Source organism: Mastacembelus armatus, chromosome 15 (genome assembly GCF_900324485.2).
Source record: "Mastacembelus armatus chromosome 15, fMasArm1.2, whole genome shotgun sequence".
Lineage (NCBI taxonomy): Eukaryota > Metazoa > Chordata > Actinopteri > Synbranchiformes > Mastacembelidae > Mastacembelus > Mastacembelus armatus.
This window is the reverse complement of record NC_046647.1, coordinates 16,998,555-17,013,140: the sequence shown is the minus strand read 5'-3', so window position 1 is coordinate 17,013,140 and position 14,586 is coordinate 16,998,555. Positions and strand designations below refer to the sequence as shown.

Genomic DNA, 14,586 nt, shown 5'->3' with positions numbered 1-14,586 from the left:
TCAGTAGCGTGTACCATATTTCCAGATGAAATACAACAGCAGGCAAGAGATACTCCCAAGGGAGCAAGAAAATAATTCAGTAGGCATTAATGATTTACAAGTACATATCTGCTATAATACCAACACAGGCGGAGGCAACCAAGACCAGGATCTGATGACATCACTGATGTTGCTTCAGATAACACCTTGATCATCAACTATGCATGCATCTGGCAAAAGATATAAGATAATGTCCAAGCAAGAGTAGACTAGAAGCAGGCTAGATCAGTATTGGCACATTCAAATTTGTTGAGGTGATTCTCTTCATGAAATATGTGTATGAACTATTATTGGAACATGAGAAGAAAAAAAAAGGTGAACACCCAGGAAAAAAAAAAAATACCTGGAACATAGGAAATGGATTTCAGATTTTAAAGAAAGCTATTATTGACTTGTAAAAGTTGTTAGACACCACATATATTACTAAATAGTAAAGATTTTGCTTTGTGTATGTCTCTCTTCTCTTCTGACATACATTTTTTTATTGTGTATTGTATGATATATGGAATAGGTTAATACCAAAGCCATGAAACCTGAAACAACAAAATACCTTGACAAAATAACTATAACGTAATAAATAGTGTGTAAACCCTATAATAGCTGCATTTAAACAACTATTTAGTTCATGCAGCATTACAGAAAGACACACAAAAATTGGAATTGTAGATGGGGACAGCAGATAACAGTTATTTTCATTGTCAATTAATCTGGTATCTATTAGATAGCATTATCAAACATATCAATCAACAGTAAAAAGATATTGAGCCAGCAATAATGTGAAAGTGAGGAAAAACAAAAAATCCTCACATTGGAGGAGCAAGAACATGCAGGGTTTGACATTTTTGTTAGAAATATTATACAAATAATGAATTAAATTAGCAAAATAGTTAATGAGCATATAAATACGTAATGATCAGTATAAAAATACATCAGAAGTTATTCCTCGTGTTTCCATTTAAAAGAACTATGCAGGTATTGCGCAGGACAATTAATGAATATGCAGAACTTTTCTGTTGATTGGCTTATTGATTAAGTGACTTATCAAAAAATCGTCTAGTCGGTATTTCTGCATTTCCAAATACGTTTCACGGAGAAACAAACTCACAGCTGATCTGTTCACAATCGGGAGGAAATGACGTGCCAATGTTTTGAATCGTGCGGGCTAACGTTAACAAGCAACACGGACAGAAATCCTGTACCCACCGCACTGCCAAGTATCCCCTGATACACCTGGGGAAAACTTCGAGCTTCATGTCTCCATAATTTCCGTCACAGTAAGTTTTGGTCCATTAAAAGTCGCGCAGACAGAAAAAAACAGCGCCATGGTTTGGCGTTAAACGTTAGCTAGCAATTCCTGTTAGCTAACAAAAGCTAGTGCTAGTTCGCCAACAACCTGCCGATATTTCTGATAGAGCTTGTGAAGATAAAGGTTGTTGTTGATGAATGGACCCCGATAAGGTTGGAAAATACGTACGTATACAGCCGACTCTATGAGGTGAGAAATAACGGGGATATCATGCAGCGGTTTAGCTTTAGCTTAACCGTAGCGACAGTAGCTAGCTAATTAACTGTTGTCCGCTAATGCTAATGCTAACACTGGGCAAAAACAACGCTGGAAGGATTTTTTAAGTCTGACTTTGGCATAGTGGATATTTTTGGTTACGTTAACAACAATTAAGTTACTGTTCACTTACTTTGTTTAATGGAGACGTCAACTGGCTTCGTCGGCGAATTGAATATTAGTTATAGCTGCATCCTGGCTAACTTAGCTTTGTTGAGGTGAGCTAATCGCGACGTCTGCCAACTTAACTAGCTAGAAGTTCATGCAGGCTGCGCTTTAAAGTCCGAACTGACCTCTGCATCCTGTCATGACAGCATTTACCGATGCTCCACCGGAACCGAGCGTTTTCAACCGAGCTGTAATCCCACACTTTGTATATTTATTTCCTCTGCTGCACAGCAGGAGAACACAATGGACCTCCACAAAATCATCCACAGTACTCTGCACGAGTTTATTCAGACTTACATACCTGATGCAGATCTCAGGTAAGAAATTCTCTACCTTCTACTTTGAGGTAATCACAAACAAGTTTAATTTTATAACTGGTATCTTCTTTGTGGCTGTTTAATGCAGCACGTTGGATGATGTTCTTCTGTCATACATTACTGGAGTCCTGGAGGACCTTGGCTCCCAGCAGAGTGTCGAGGAGAACTTTGACGTGGAGGTCTTTGGAGAGATGCTAGAAGCTTACATACCTGGCTTTGCAGAAATTGACAGGTGACGACACAGTCACACTTTTCTTCTTTGTTTTGGTTATATTAAGTCAGTGTTATCAGTGATCTGTCATTTGGTGTTATTATTTCAAATGTGTGTTTTGTTTGTTTGTTTTACAGTGTAAAGGTCTGTGAAATGATGTTCAACCTGGCTTCAAAGCTAGCCACTGCTCGGACTTCAGGTGTTGCTTTTATGATTTCTCATACATAAATTATACTGTAAGTGTTTCAAATGTCCTACCAATTATAATACAGTGAGCTGATGTTTTTTTTGTTTCCTTTTAAGCTGATGAAGAAAACTGTGTGCCAAAAGAAAGGACAGAAGAGGTTTCATTGAAACTCACCACCCTGCACAGTGATCCTAGGCCAGGGAGAGAAACACAGTGCCTTAAAACTCAGACAGAGGGCGCCACTGCCAAGGTGATCACTTTCAGCACACTTTAGAACATTATTTTTCCTTTTCTTCATGCATTTAAGTTTTTGAATTAGTATAATTTAACAAATGCTCATTGTGTATATACTCTTCATATTGTTTATACCCATCTAAATTAGAGATAACATAAATATACATATATATGCCCAGCTACCAGTCTCTGAGTGGGAAGCCCAGGAGCAGCACCTGCTGGAGATGTTTCCCAAGTGTAGTCTGTCCGAGGCTCGCAGTGCCCTGTCTATTGCCAAAGGAGACATGGAGGAAGCTGTTCGCCTTATCATAGAGGGCGATGTCCAACTCAGCCCTACTCCTCTTAATGTGAGTCTTTGCTACACATAAGAAAACTACCACTGCGTTTCAGCTGCTGCCTACTCTGATGGTATCCTCTTGCCTCAGGTCAATCATGGGAAGAATATTTCCTCATTGGCAGATCAGAAACTAAAAGAGAGCATCCTTGAGAAGTGAGTAAGCTTCCTATACAGCAGAGAGCAGAACTGGCCTCACTCCTTTGTTTCTGGTTTTATAACTGTGTTTTATCACCATAGGTACATGTTGGTGGATAGGGAGGATGACAACAAAACACACCGACCAGTCGCTCCCAAAGACGTAAGGATACAGTTTGACTGCATGTTCACAATGGAACTTTATCAAATCTGTTTTAATAAACTAAAACTCTGGTTTGATTTCTGCAGGCTCCAAAGAAGTTAGTTAGATATCACAGTAACCAGGTGGTAACCACAAAAGGAGAGCGATATCAGTTTGTGAAGAAAAATGAGACAGAGGACATGAAGAAGACATACGTTAACCTCAAGCCGGCACGAAAGTACAGATTCCATTGATGACAAGCACAATACTGTAAAAGCAGCTACTGACATTGTTGTTTACACTAAGTTAAACTTCATTCATTTATTAGACTTTTGCCAAGTAAGTTATTTTTAAGTGTCACTGGCTTATTTTAAAAAGTGTTACCATTATATGCCTTGGTTAAACCATTAAGTTACAGTGTTTCAGTTGCATCCCTTTTTTATTTTTTGTGTGATAATTTGGTGTGGATGTTGTAACTTGTCTTGTTTAATAGCCTAACATTTTGCCATCTCAGCAGGTCTGATGTTGCACTGATGTTAGTGACATTGTTTAACCCTTTAATTTTCTCATTTTTTTAAAAATTGCATTTCCTTTAACTTAGTACAATATGGATTCATAATTTGACTTGAAGTTGTAGAGATAAATCTATTTTAATTTCTGTAAATAGGTTCTAGTGGTGCTGTAATATTTCTTTTTGACATCTTAAATTCTCCAGTGTTTCTGATGTACACATTAAATCATTGGTGCCAATTTTATTTAAAGCTCTATTTTTCCATCATACAGGAATAGTGCTATGAAAATAATGGGTTTTGGAAAATTTGTTGTGCTGCAAAATTCTTTTGAGAGGTAATTTTTGTTTTCCTCAGTTGTCACCGGATGGTCTTCCTTGGTTGAATACCGTTAGGTGAGGCTAGAAATGTCTACTTTGTAGTAGTTATGATACACCCATACATTGTTTACTTGCAGAGTCTATGGTGCGTACAGTACTGAGTATTTACTAAAGAATCTGGCCTGCATGATGCAGGTTAATTGTGTTATCTGGATATTTTTGCTGAACAATTTTTTTTCCCAGACAAAATTCTCTGAATAACTTTAGTGAAGGTGTTAAGGTTTCAAGACAGTTCAGTAACACCTTGAATAATCCTCTTAGCGGGTCACAGTTTGTTATCGCACCACTTACAGCAAATAAAGGAAGGCTATTTGACAATATAGTTTTACACTATATAATGTTCTAAATCTGTTTTTTAAAATGAAAAGATTTTAAAACATGATGACCTTGGTTCAAGGTTATCCAAAAATAAGGCATGATAACCTTTTACCATAACTCAAGAGACAAGTGAGTCCTGAGTAGCCTCAGAGAAAATATTAAATGTTTGTCAGTGTCACCAGTAAGCTCTGACTAAACTAGGTATAAACATGTTGTCACACACCTCAACTACGATGAAAAACCCTGTATAATCATGAGTAAAGTCTCTGATAATTAATTTTCTAGCACAACAAATTCAATTCTTAAGGCATGCACAAACTATTACACCACTATGAACTCTGGAATAATGACAGTGGTTGCTCCTTATATGTAACCTGAAACATGTCGTTGGAGGGCTTGATTTTAAAATTCATTCCAATGGCATATTCTTTTATTTCTGATATAAATGGGATTTGGTAAGTCTCAGATCATATGCATTTTGGTGCTGTTGTGTGCTTTCAGATTCAGTTTTACGTGATGTTACTGACATGCTCTTCTATCATGGCTCCTTTCATCTCATTTGTGTTTTGTGAATTTTGCTTCGCTTGTGATTGCTGGTTGTGGAATTTTTTTTATTATGTTTGAATTATTTGTTATTAGAATAACTGAGCTAGTTAGTTTTCTTTTTACTAAGATATCCCAGCTGTTTTTGTGTGCACATATGCATCCATTTGGAGCAACTTTAATCAATTCGTTTTGATGGTGGTATAATATAGTTGTCCTGAGTGTGGGTGAAACAGTCGAATACTAAAAAGATGTGTTGTTACTGATATTTATTCTTATCAGCAGCAATGTTGTCTTTAATTATTATATGATGGTGTTACTGTAGAGAATGAAGTTGATATACTGAATCTGTTTAGTCACAACTTAGTTTTAACTCCTCTTTGAGAAACTGCTGATGTACAATTTATAGTAAATAAATACTAATTTTTGTAGACTACCATTTATGCCATATTGTTCAATTTATTCACTCATGTTACATAAAGTACTCACTGAAATGCATAAAGGCAGAATATTGTGTATGAGAAGTTATCACATCTTTTAGCAGTGTGGAACTTTGCAAACTTTAATTATAAGAACAAGGAGAGCACAAACTATGTCCAAAACAAACAAGCATTCATCAACAAAAATATGTCTATGATCCCTCACCAATCTCACATTGGAAGCTGCGTAATGCCAGTTAAAACAAAAGATTTCTACTTTAAAACTGAAATTCTTGTGCCATGTCATTGCTAAACAAGGCACACAGAGTAAACAACATTAACCCAGAAATAGAAAAGCAGTGAAACATCAGCATTAACATCAGTTAAATTCTTTTTACAGTAGATGTTCAATCATCATGCAATTTGTAAGAAATATGCACTGTGGATTGAACCTTAATGAGACAGAGGAAAACTCCCTGTTTATTCCTGGAGAAGTAAGTGCTTCGATATTCCCCTTTTATAGTTCACCACCTACAGATTTATCAGCAGATGTTGGTTTGGCACATACAGCTCAACATATGGAATCATCCACGGCTTTCATTTAGTGTTTGCTTTTACAAATGTTTGCAGAGCACTTAAAACTTGCAAAGTGACATCCAACTTTCAAATCACTTTCACTATAGTCCTAAATATATGGCCACAGAAGTGCATTTCTGAAGACAGTTAACCTAACAACAGCATGTACAGGTTTACAAATTAAATTTGACATTTGTACACATTGCAGTGTAGTTTTATCTTAGATCTGCTGAGTTTTATACTCTATGTCAAATATTTGTGTTGTAGCAATGAAATCCAAGGACCAGGCACAAGGCACAGCAAGATTAACATGCAACTACAAGATTTACCACTAGATGGTGCAATATGTTGCAATGAAAGGGCTGATGGATGAGCTACAATCCAGATGATCCAGATAGCTTAGTTGATAACATTTTAACATAAATCTATCCTTCATAAGTTTTAGCCATCATATGATCCTATCCCAAAAAAATATCACCTGTAATTACTCTAGTAACTTTAAAAAACTATACATACTTATTTTTCTTAAAATTAACCATATTTGCAATGAAGCAGTATGTCATTTATAGTCAGTGCTCCCTAACCTTTTACTGGTATGCAGAATAGCACAACCAGTAATGTCCTTCAGACACAAATCAAACAAGCAAGAATGTAAATTAAACACAAAGCAGTCATTCTGGTCAAATCTTTTAGCTCTAAGGAATCACACATTCTTTCAACTGAATGTATGAGCCCCCTTTTTCATCCCCACACACATTTTTGATAAATATTTCATTACTCCTTTAATCACTGTGCTTCTATGTTTTATTACTGAGCCCACATGCCTGTCTGCTTTGCAAATCGCGCATCAGTCCCCCAAAACCATGTCATTAGTAGCCATGGAGATAATTACACAGATAAATATTTCAAAACACTTAAAAGACCTGTCATCTTTAGAGGGGTGAACTAAATATGCTGTAAAGCTGCATTTGTGATAAAGATGGAGAATAGAAAATCATCAATCCACAGTTAATAATCAATCTAAAACTGTGTTCTTAGATGTAAATAAGCAATATCCTGTCTTTACATGACGCTTATGGTATATATAACACCTTGTGATTCATCCATTAGTGGTTAAAATTATCAGGAAGCTCCAGAGGTACCAATCTCAATGACAATGTTTGCTGACTGGGTGAGAAAATACCACCTAATACCCATTAGCATGAGTTATGACATTGCTGACAGAACACTGATTCATATAATAATATATCTAAACATGAGCCAAATTAGGCATTATCTTCAATGACAAAAGAAAAAAATACTTCTTCAAGTAAGGCAAATTCCCACAAGTTTGTCAGATGGTTCCTCTTTTTGCAATAACAATGGCACTCGAAGACAACTGAAGCAGAATGGTTTCAAGATGGTCACTTATTGCCATGCAGGGATACATAGCTCCAAAGTCAGAGTGAGAAGTACACACTTGCATACAGTTTCCAAAGCAGTCCAGTTTACAGTTTTTAAGGTGGAGCTCTAACTGAGATCATGGTCGTATCGCCCCTTAATCATTGTTTTCAGCAAAGGTCCAACCTACAGCAACCCAAAGGATTCTTGATTAGAACAAATTACTATAATATATACCTTATTATATTATATATACTACATTTTAATACTTATTGTCCTCGGCTGTGTATATCTCTTCTTTGTACTAAATCAGGTAAGCCATAAATATTCACAGTAATTGGGTTTCTGGAAGGGTCAGCATGCCCCCGGGAATTTATCCAACAGGTGACCCAAATGTGGGTCTGAGTTGATGTTCTAGAAACAATCAGTGTGACATTCATGTGTGCACACCAATGCTAGGAAAGAGTTTGTACTGTAAATCGAGTGTAAGAGCAAGTGTTTTACCTCATGGGGGTCCCCAAGTGCTTCTCCCAGCATCTTCTCAATATTTCTCATGATGGCCACCTTCTGATGAGCTCGCAGGGGGTACTCTATCCTCTTAGGTGTGGGAGCGCCCTGAAGAAATGAGTTGAATGGGTACATAATCATGAATAAAAGACAAAACATGTAGTAGGACAAGGCAAACGTTGAAGTAAGCAGTGATTCAAATATGCATACTTTGTACCAGAAGTTGACAGTGATTGTCACACCGCCATTCAACAGTGACTCAATATGATGCCACCTGAAGAAACAAAAAAACCCCAAAAGTACATTAATATTTTTCAAATAACTGTCAAAGACTAATATTCTGCAGCTTCCACTAAACCAATTACCTAATATTTATTATCTTTAATATCAATGCAAGTAAAAGGTTATTCAACAAATCACAGACAGTATATGAGATGGCAGTAGGGCAACAAGGACACAAGTCTCATTTTTTTCTGACTTTCATCAACTGTTACTGGTCATATTGTGTTTTATATTGTGGTTCGCAATGTATCCAGAAATTCACTGCTGTTATACAATTCATTAACACAGGTGAATAGACCCTGAGTGAAATGCGCACAAGTACACAAATATAATATCATGGGCAATTTAACTGAAAAATATACTCCAATTTTAATTATTTCAGTACAAACACAAAATATCTGTACTTGTTCTGCAAATAAAGTTTATACACTAAAGATGACAAATGTCCATTATAATAACTGTTAAATGCTGTATTTTGTTTTGTCATCAAGGTATCACAAATGAAATCAAATCTGGTTCTTTATAAAAGGTACCCATTTTATCATGAATAGGCGGGTAAATCTTATTGTGAAAGGTCAACCTCCAATTATGCCATTAACACATTATAATGGCTATTCAATAATCTGCAGTTTTATCTAAAATAGTATTTTTTCATCATACTTGTACGGAATCATTTGTACCTGAAAGTAAGTTTATAGTGTATAAGGGGAGTGGCCTAAAATCAGTTTTAGTTATAACCTGATAAACTGTGAATAAGCTTGGACCAGCTATTTCACCAAACTCAGTAAACATCTCATTTTGCATTAGAGCTGAAGTAAATAACGTAAACATATATATTATTTTTTATATGCAAACCATACAGATATACTTCTTACCAATACATTGGGATGTAGAGCACATCTCCTGGGCCCACCACAGCCTCATAGCCAACAACATTTTTAAAATTGGGGAACTTCTCATAGTCAGGGTTATCAAAATCAACCTATAAATGAAAAATAAACATTAACTGCAGTCTTTATCCTCGATTGGCTTTATTAACTGTAAAATGTATTCAATTCTTTCCTACTTTTCTAACATTTGTTTAATGTAACTGAACTAAATCCCAAATGCACTACTACACAGATCAACTTCACATTACTATATAATGTTGGCTCTCTAGCTTACTTGGCTCTGTCTGTCACAGGGGTGATGTACAGGGTATGGATAGAGACACTCAAACTGGTCTGGAGGGAAGAGGATGCATCTTTTATATCCTTTGATCTGTGCAAAGAAGTTCTGCTGCTCATCGTAATGTGCTGGTGTCACATTGCCTATGGTGAATGGAGAATATTAACAGCAACAGAAGCAAAGATGTCTATAATTACAGATGTGTGACAAAACACCAAAGACCACACCTGCAAACATATTTTATAGCAGAAACATCCTTATTCAGTGTATATCTTCTGTCAGAACCTTTACCTTCCATTCCTATGAGCAGCAGGTTGGAGGTCAGCTGTCCCCAGTTTCTCTTGGCTTGCTGCTTGTTTATCCAATTCCAGTTGAAACCAAGGAAGTCAACAACAATCTTCTTCCCTACTGTGTCATTCAGGGTCTGTTGCAAATATACTCTAATGTGTAAAGGAAAATATTTTATTGTCATTCATATAGACTGATAGTATATTAAAAACTGCATAATGCACAAGAACCAAATATATGCAAAATGTATGAAACACTGTTTTACACACTAAGACTTGAAACAAGTCACAATGAAGCCAATTTCAAACGTTCTCCATATGAGTCTGCAGGATATCAGCTTGTATACAACATACTTCTGTTTCAGAAGACTACATGTTTAAACCATGGAGAATAATGTGACACTGAGGGTGATATGGGCAGTGTAAATCCAAACAGTCAATAGCCAGAGTGTCAGCGAGTTGACTTAAGTAAACGATCTGTGTGTGTGCATCCAGGCAAAGTCAGGTCTCAAGAATACGCTACTCCCCTGATTCTCCTCAGCAAACGCTTAGTCATTTGCTCCACATTCCTGTTCTGCATTACATTTCATGAGTGAAAACAGCCTTTACTGACAAGTACCTCTGCAGCACAACCCTGCCATCTTCCTGAAAGATAGGTAACTGTTTGAACTTCAAATAGAGTATTTTGTTTATATTGAGCAGCAGCAAACATAACTTCGAACATAACATATAAACATAACTTCATATTCCTGTTTAACACGTTAGTTTAGAACTCCAACTAATATGTCCTTAGAAATATATCTCACCTATGATCTCCTCCCAATTCCTCTGCTTTATGCATCTTATCCACAAATTCAGAGAATTTCATTTCCATTCGCCGTGACTTGGGGACAAAGTTCTCAAAGTTACACAATTTTTTTTCATCATAGTACAGAAATTTGTGGTTTTCTGCAATGTAAACTGAGAAGTCTCCATTTCCAATGTTCTCCTTGAGGTATGCAATGTCCCATTTCAGAGCTGGATATACAAGGTTTGTGTCTGTTAAAACCACCGGTTCCTAGGAAAGAAAAAAAATTACAGCACATTTTAATAAAGTAATAACACAAAATCAGACATTCACTTGTTTCAGGTGAATAAGCCTACTCACTTGGAAAACAAGCTGTCGCCAAGACATTTGAACGGGTTATAGCCTACTGTCCTTTGTAGTGTTTGTTTCTCAAATTGATAGCTGCAATAAACTCGGATTAATATTTAATGCATTGCTAGTGAATTAGACTCAAACTAGTGAATTAGACTCAAACTAGTGATCTATATAAAATATGATTACATTTGCTGAAAATGCCCCTTAATATTTCCTTGAATTGTTTTAAGTGTCCCTAAACATTACAAGTCGTTGCACATCGATGACCGTGATTTTGCCTTTTTCCACACAAACTCAGGAAACTGCTGGTATTCATATTTCTGTGTTGAATAACGTTTTTAAACAAAGAGGAACATAAATCCCAGCACACACCGGCGCAGTACGCCTGTGCTGCAGCATATGGCCCCGGACACACAGAACTCCGAGGGCTACGTGACAAACTGAACGTAGACCGGTGAGCGCGCTCCCGCTGCCTGCCTGCCCCTCACACTGCACCGCTCCCGGTTTCACTTTCACTCGGGAACGCGATTAGTCATTTGGGTTTAGTGTTTCTAAACATGTGGGTTCTTCCTTTATTTGCAGTTTCAGCAACAAATAAAAAAATTTTTAAAAAAATCCCACCACAGACCATACTCTTATACTTTAGATATTTTTTGGCTTTCTTTTTTTGTGGTGAATATGAAATCGGCTCTGCGTGTTGTTTGAAATCATAAAAACGTATGTTCATTCTGCGTGATAGGACTTGGAGACACACCAGCACAGGATTTCATGTCCCTCTCGGGTTTATTGGGGGCGTGCTTTAACAGTTGACATTATCTAATACAGCGACACTCCACATTTGGACACGCGAATGCTGTTCTCTCGCGTGCGCGCGTATGTGATTGGCTGTTCGCGTTCTATAACTGTCAGCTCATTGGACTCCAGTTTTGTGAGCCATAACTTTGCTGTATTGTAAACAATCGATCTGATGAGTTCATCTCTTTATTCATGCATGAGAGTTCATGTTAGAATTTAACACCTTTGGCAAAAACACGACCAAATCAATAATAATGTTAATCAATAATATCAACATTAATTGCACATGATAACAAATATGAAGAGTTTTATTACTTCTGATTGATCTTGTGGCTTAACATAACATCTCACAATAGAGATTTTAATGTAGATTCAGAATCTAGGTGTTAAACAAAGTTAAAGTGTTAAACCTTAAAAGTTAAAAAAAAGGTGTTTACATTACACAAAACACATTTTCTTTCCTTAACTTCTTTTGTAGAAATGTCATGTGGATTTGAAATTGTTGTTACTATTTTACTGATTGAAATGTGATTGAAATGTGATGTGATGTCATCAAATCCAAGTGGAGAAAGGTAAGCTGATTAACTAGAGAAGTGTTGAAGAAGCTGAAGAAATAAATGTACTCAATTTTAATGTTTAGTCTATATGTTAGCAAGAAACACTTAACTAACAAATGTCCATCAGGTCCTATATGAAATGCAATCAAAAGAAAAAAATTTTTCCTACCCATAAGAGATGTACCTGTAAACCTATCAACTGTTTGGTCACCAGTCAAAGACATCACAGCTCTATGATGGTGTCCCTTTCTTCATCAGGTTACACCTGTGCTCCTTTCTGCATCCAAAAGTATCCCAACAACACCAAGGTTGCCTCCCATGTCTTAGGCCCAGAGGTTAAGTAAAATGTGTAAACAAACAAGCTTTAAGACTAATTAGTTTCTATAGATTACTCTGCACTAATTTCAAACTTGTATGTGTCCTTGTTCACTGCTTTAAGAAAAAGTACACCTGTAATTATAGCACATACACATACACATATACATATACATATATATATATATATATATATATATCCATTGGAGAAAATGGAGAAAAACTCTCCTGCGGTTATATATTTGTTGTATTTCTGAGCTGAGCAACATAATGATATTAGCAAACAGATGTCAGAGGCAAACTGCCTGATTGCACATTATTGGACTGGATTACCCTTGAACATCAATAGACTCTACATTTTTAATTTTCTGCAATTTCCCCAAACCCGCTGTCAGCAGGCAAAGTAACACAAAGCATAAACCTCTAAGCTGCTCATTTGTATGTTTGTTTTTTCACTAATATAGAGGCAAAACAATGCTTGTAAATGGCTTAATTGATCTTTCATTTGGCAAACATCCCATATACTGATTGCTGAAGTCCTGGCTAATAGAAATAAACCTGAACACAATTATACACCATTCTCTCTCAGTACTAAGTTTATTATGAACACTGTTGACTCTTTCTGACCTCATTTCGTTTCCAAGCTACCGTTCCTCGAGTCAAACTCACGTCGGGGTCTGTGGTGCAGGTCTAGCTATGATATTGTGTCCAAGGTTTATGCAAGCTAACTTTGCAGGTTTACCTCGTTGTTAATTAGCATCTCTGCCCTCGGGTCCGTGTGGGACAGCCGGGGAATAGGCTCGGTTGGGAAAGAATACTTTCGGAGTTGAGATTCATCCCAGTCACTGTTGTGGATGCCAGAGAAAGCAGCGCCGCCTTCGCTCGCCGCCGAATCAGCCTCCACCACGGTCACCGCTGCCATGGTCGTCGACAAGCGCCGATTAGCTGCCTCCGTCCCCCGTACAATGGAGCAACGCGGGTTTTTTCCTCTGGCGTGCCGGGCTGCAGCAAGCAACGGGATTTTACCATACAAGCCTTCCCGAGCTTCTGTTTATTAAACGAACCAGAGAATACTGTGCGGTCCCGCCGTCAGCAGCTCCTCTCTCCGGCTCTGCTCCGTGTAGGTGTTTACACACAGTGTTGACAGCCAGCAGATACAAACGAGAGTATTCAAGGAAACACTTACACGATAAACTTATGCCCAGAACATCCCACAGCGACACCTAGTGCACCGAGTGACTAAACGCTCATGTTGCATTAGTACGACTCTACCACGAGAGGGCGATGTTGTGCCTGTTTTCAAAGGTTCTAATACTGTTTCATTTTTTAAAATATAGTCTTCAGTAAAAACGCATACTAATATTTATATATCCCAACTTTTTAAAAGCATGCATATTTATTAAAAGTAATACATTTGCTGAAGTAAAAAAGTATTTGCGGCAAACAGATTTAATGCCAAAAACAAAATAACACCAGAAAAAATGTATTGCACCAGAGGCACCACACAAACAAAAATAAAAAGTTGAAAGACAAACTTTTGAAGCTCCATTTAAGATTTCACTGACTTTTAAAGGAACAAAGAGAAAGCTGCACAGGCACAAGTCATATCAGAAAATGTACTGTATTGTGTTTAACTACATCTTGCTACTTATATAGTACTTCTTGTATTACATTTCAAAGGGAAATACTGTATGTTTTACTCACAAAACCATTTTGATGCATTTATTTCACAGCTATAGTAACAGTTTACTTGTCATATAATAGGCAAATTTTTTAAATGATTTTTTAAATGATTAGTTAATTAAAAATAAATACTTTAAGTAAAAGTTGTTTCCAATAGCTTTGCAGTGTAGCATTGCTACTTTTATTTAAGTAAACAATCTGGAATACCTCTTCCACTAGTGCTAGGCTGAACAACATGTAGTACATTCAATTCAATTCAATTCAATTAAATTTTATTTGTATAGTGCCAAATCACATTACAAATCATCTCAAGGCACTTTACAAAAAACTAAAAACTAAAAACCCAACAATTCTCTTATGAGCAAGCACTTGGCGACAGTGGAGAGGAAAAACTCC

General features: G+C 36.8%; 2 protein-coding genes across 4 annotated transcripts; one reads left to right on the top strand and one right to left on the bottom strand.

Moving 5' to 3' along the window:
• Positions 1–1,171: 1,171 nt before the first annotated feature.
• Positions 1,172–5,517, top strand: cuedc2 (CUE domain containing 2). Of its 2 annotated transcripts, none has more exons than XM_026309715.1 (9): positions 1,172–1,313; positions 2,003–2,085; positions 2,174–2,317; positions 2,434–2,495; positions 2,600–2,733; positions 2,897–3,064; positions 3,143–3,207; positions 3,292–3,352; positions 3,439–5,517. In XM_026309715.1, exons 2-9 carry the CDS (start codon positions 2,012–2,014, stop codon positions 3,583–3,585), a joined length of 855 nt encoding a protein of 284 aa, XP_026165500.1. In that variant the 5' UTR covers positions 1,172–1,313; positions 2,003–2,011; the 3' UTR covers positions 3,586–5,517. The 2 variants fall into 2 exon arrangements, with proteins under 2 accessions (XP_026165500.1, XP_026165499.1); XM_026309714.1 differs by having other exon boundaries at positions 2,000–2,085.
• A 112-nt stretch (positions 5,518–5,629) lies between these two features.
• On the bottom strand, positions 5,630–13,646 carry hif1an (hypoxia inducible factor 1 subunit alpha inhibitor). Of its 2 annotated transcripts, none has more exons than XM_026309710.1 (8): positions 13,250–13,646; positions 10,506–10,756; positions 9,704–9,852; positions 9,410–9,555; positions 9,121–9,227; positions 8,174–8,237; positions 7,961–8,071; positions 5,630–7,642 (listed from the first exon to the last, which is right to left on the bottom strand). In XM_026309710.1, the coding sequence occupies exons 1-8, from the start codon at positions 13,427–13,429 to the stop codon at positions 7,586–7,588; spliced, it is 1,065 nt and encodes a 354-aa protein (XP_026165495.1). In that variant the 5' UTR covers positions 13,430–13,646; the 3' UTR covers positions 5,630–7,585. The 2 variants fall into 2 exon arrangements, with proteins under 2 accessions (XP_026165495.1, XP_026165496.1); XM_026309711.1 differs by lacking the exon at positions 13,250–13,646 and adding an exon at positions 10,847–11,059.
• Between the last annotated feature and the right edge of the window lie 940 nt (positions 13,647–14,586).

Coding starts and splice junctions, on each gene's coding strand:
- cuedc2 (XM_026309715.1), top strand. CDS start 2,012: ATGGACCTCCACAAAATCATCCACAGTACTCTGCACGAGTTTATTCAG. Junction 2,734..2,896: donor CAGAGGGCGCCACTGCCAAG/GTGATCACTTTC, acceptor ATATATGCCCAG/CTACCAGTCTCTGAGTGGGA. Junction 3,353..3,438: donor GACCAGTCGCTCCCAAAGAC/GTAAGGATACAG, acceptor TGATTTCTGCAG/GCTCCAAAGAAGTTAGTTAG.
- hif1an (XM_026309710.1), bottom strand. CDS start 13,429: ATGGCAGCGGTGACCGTGGTGGAGGCTGATTCGGCGGCGAGCGAAGGC. Junction 9,853..10,505: donor GAATTGGGAGGAGATCATAG/GTGAGATATATT, acceptor TTTACACATTAG/AGTATATTTGCAACAGACCC. Junction 9,556..9,703: donor GCTGCTCATAGGAATGGAAG/GTAAAGGTTCTG, acceptor CATTCACCATAG/GCAATGTGACACCAGCACAT.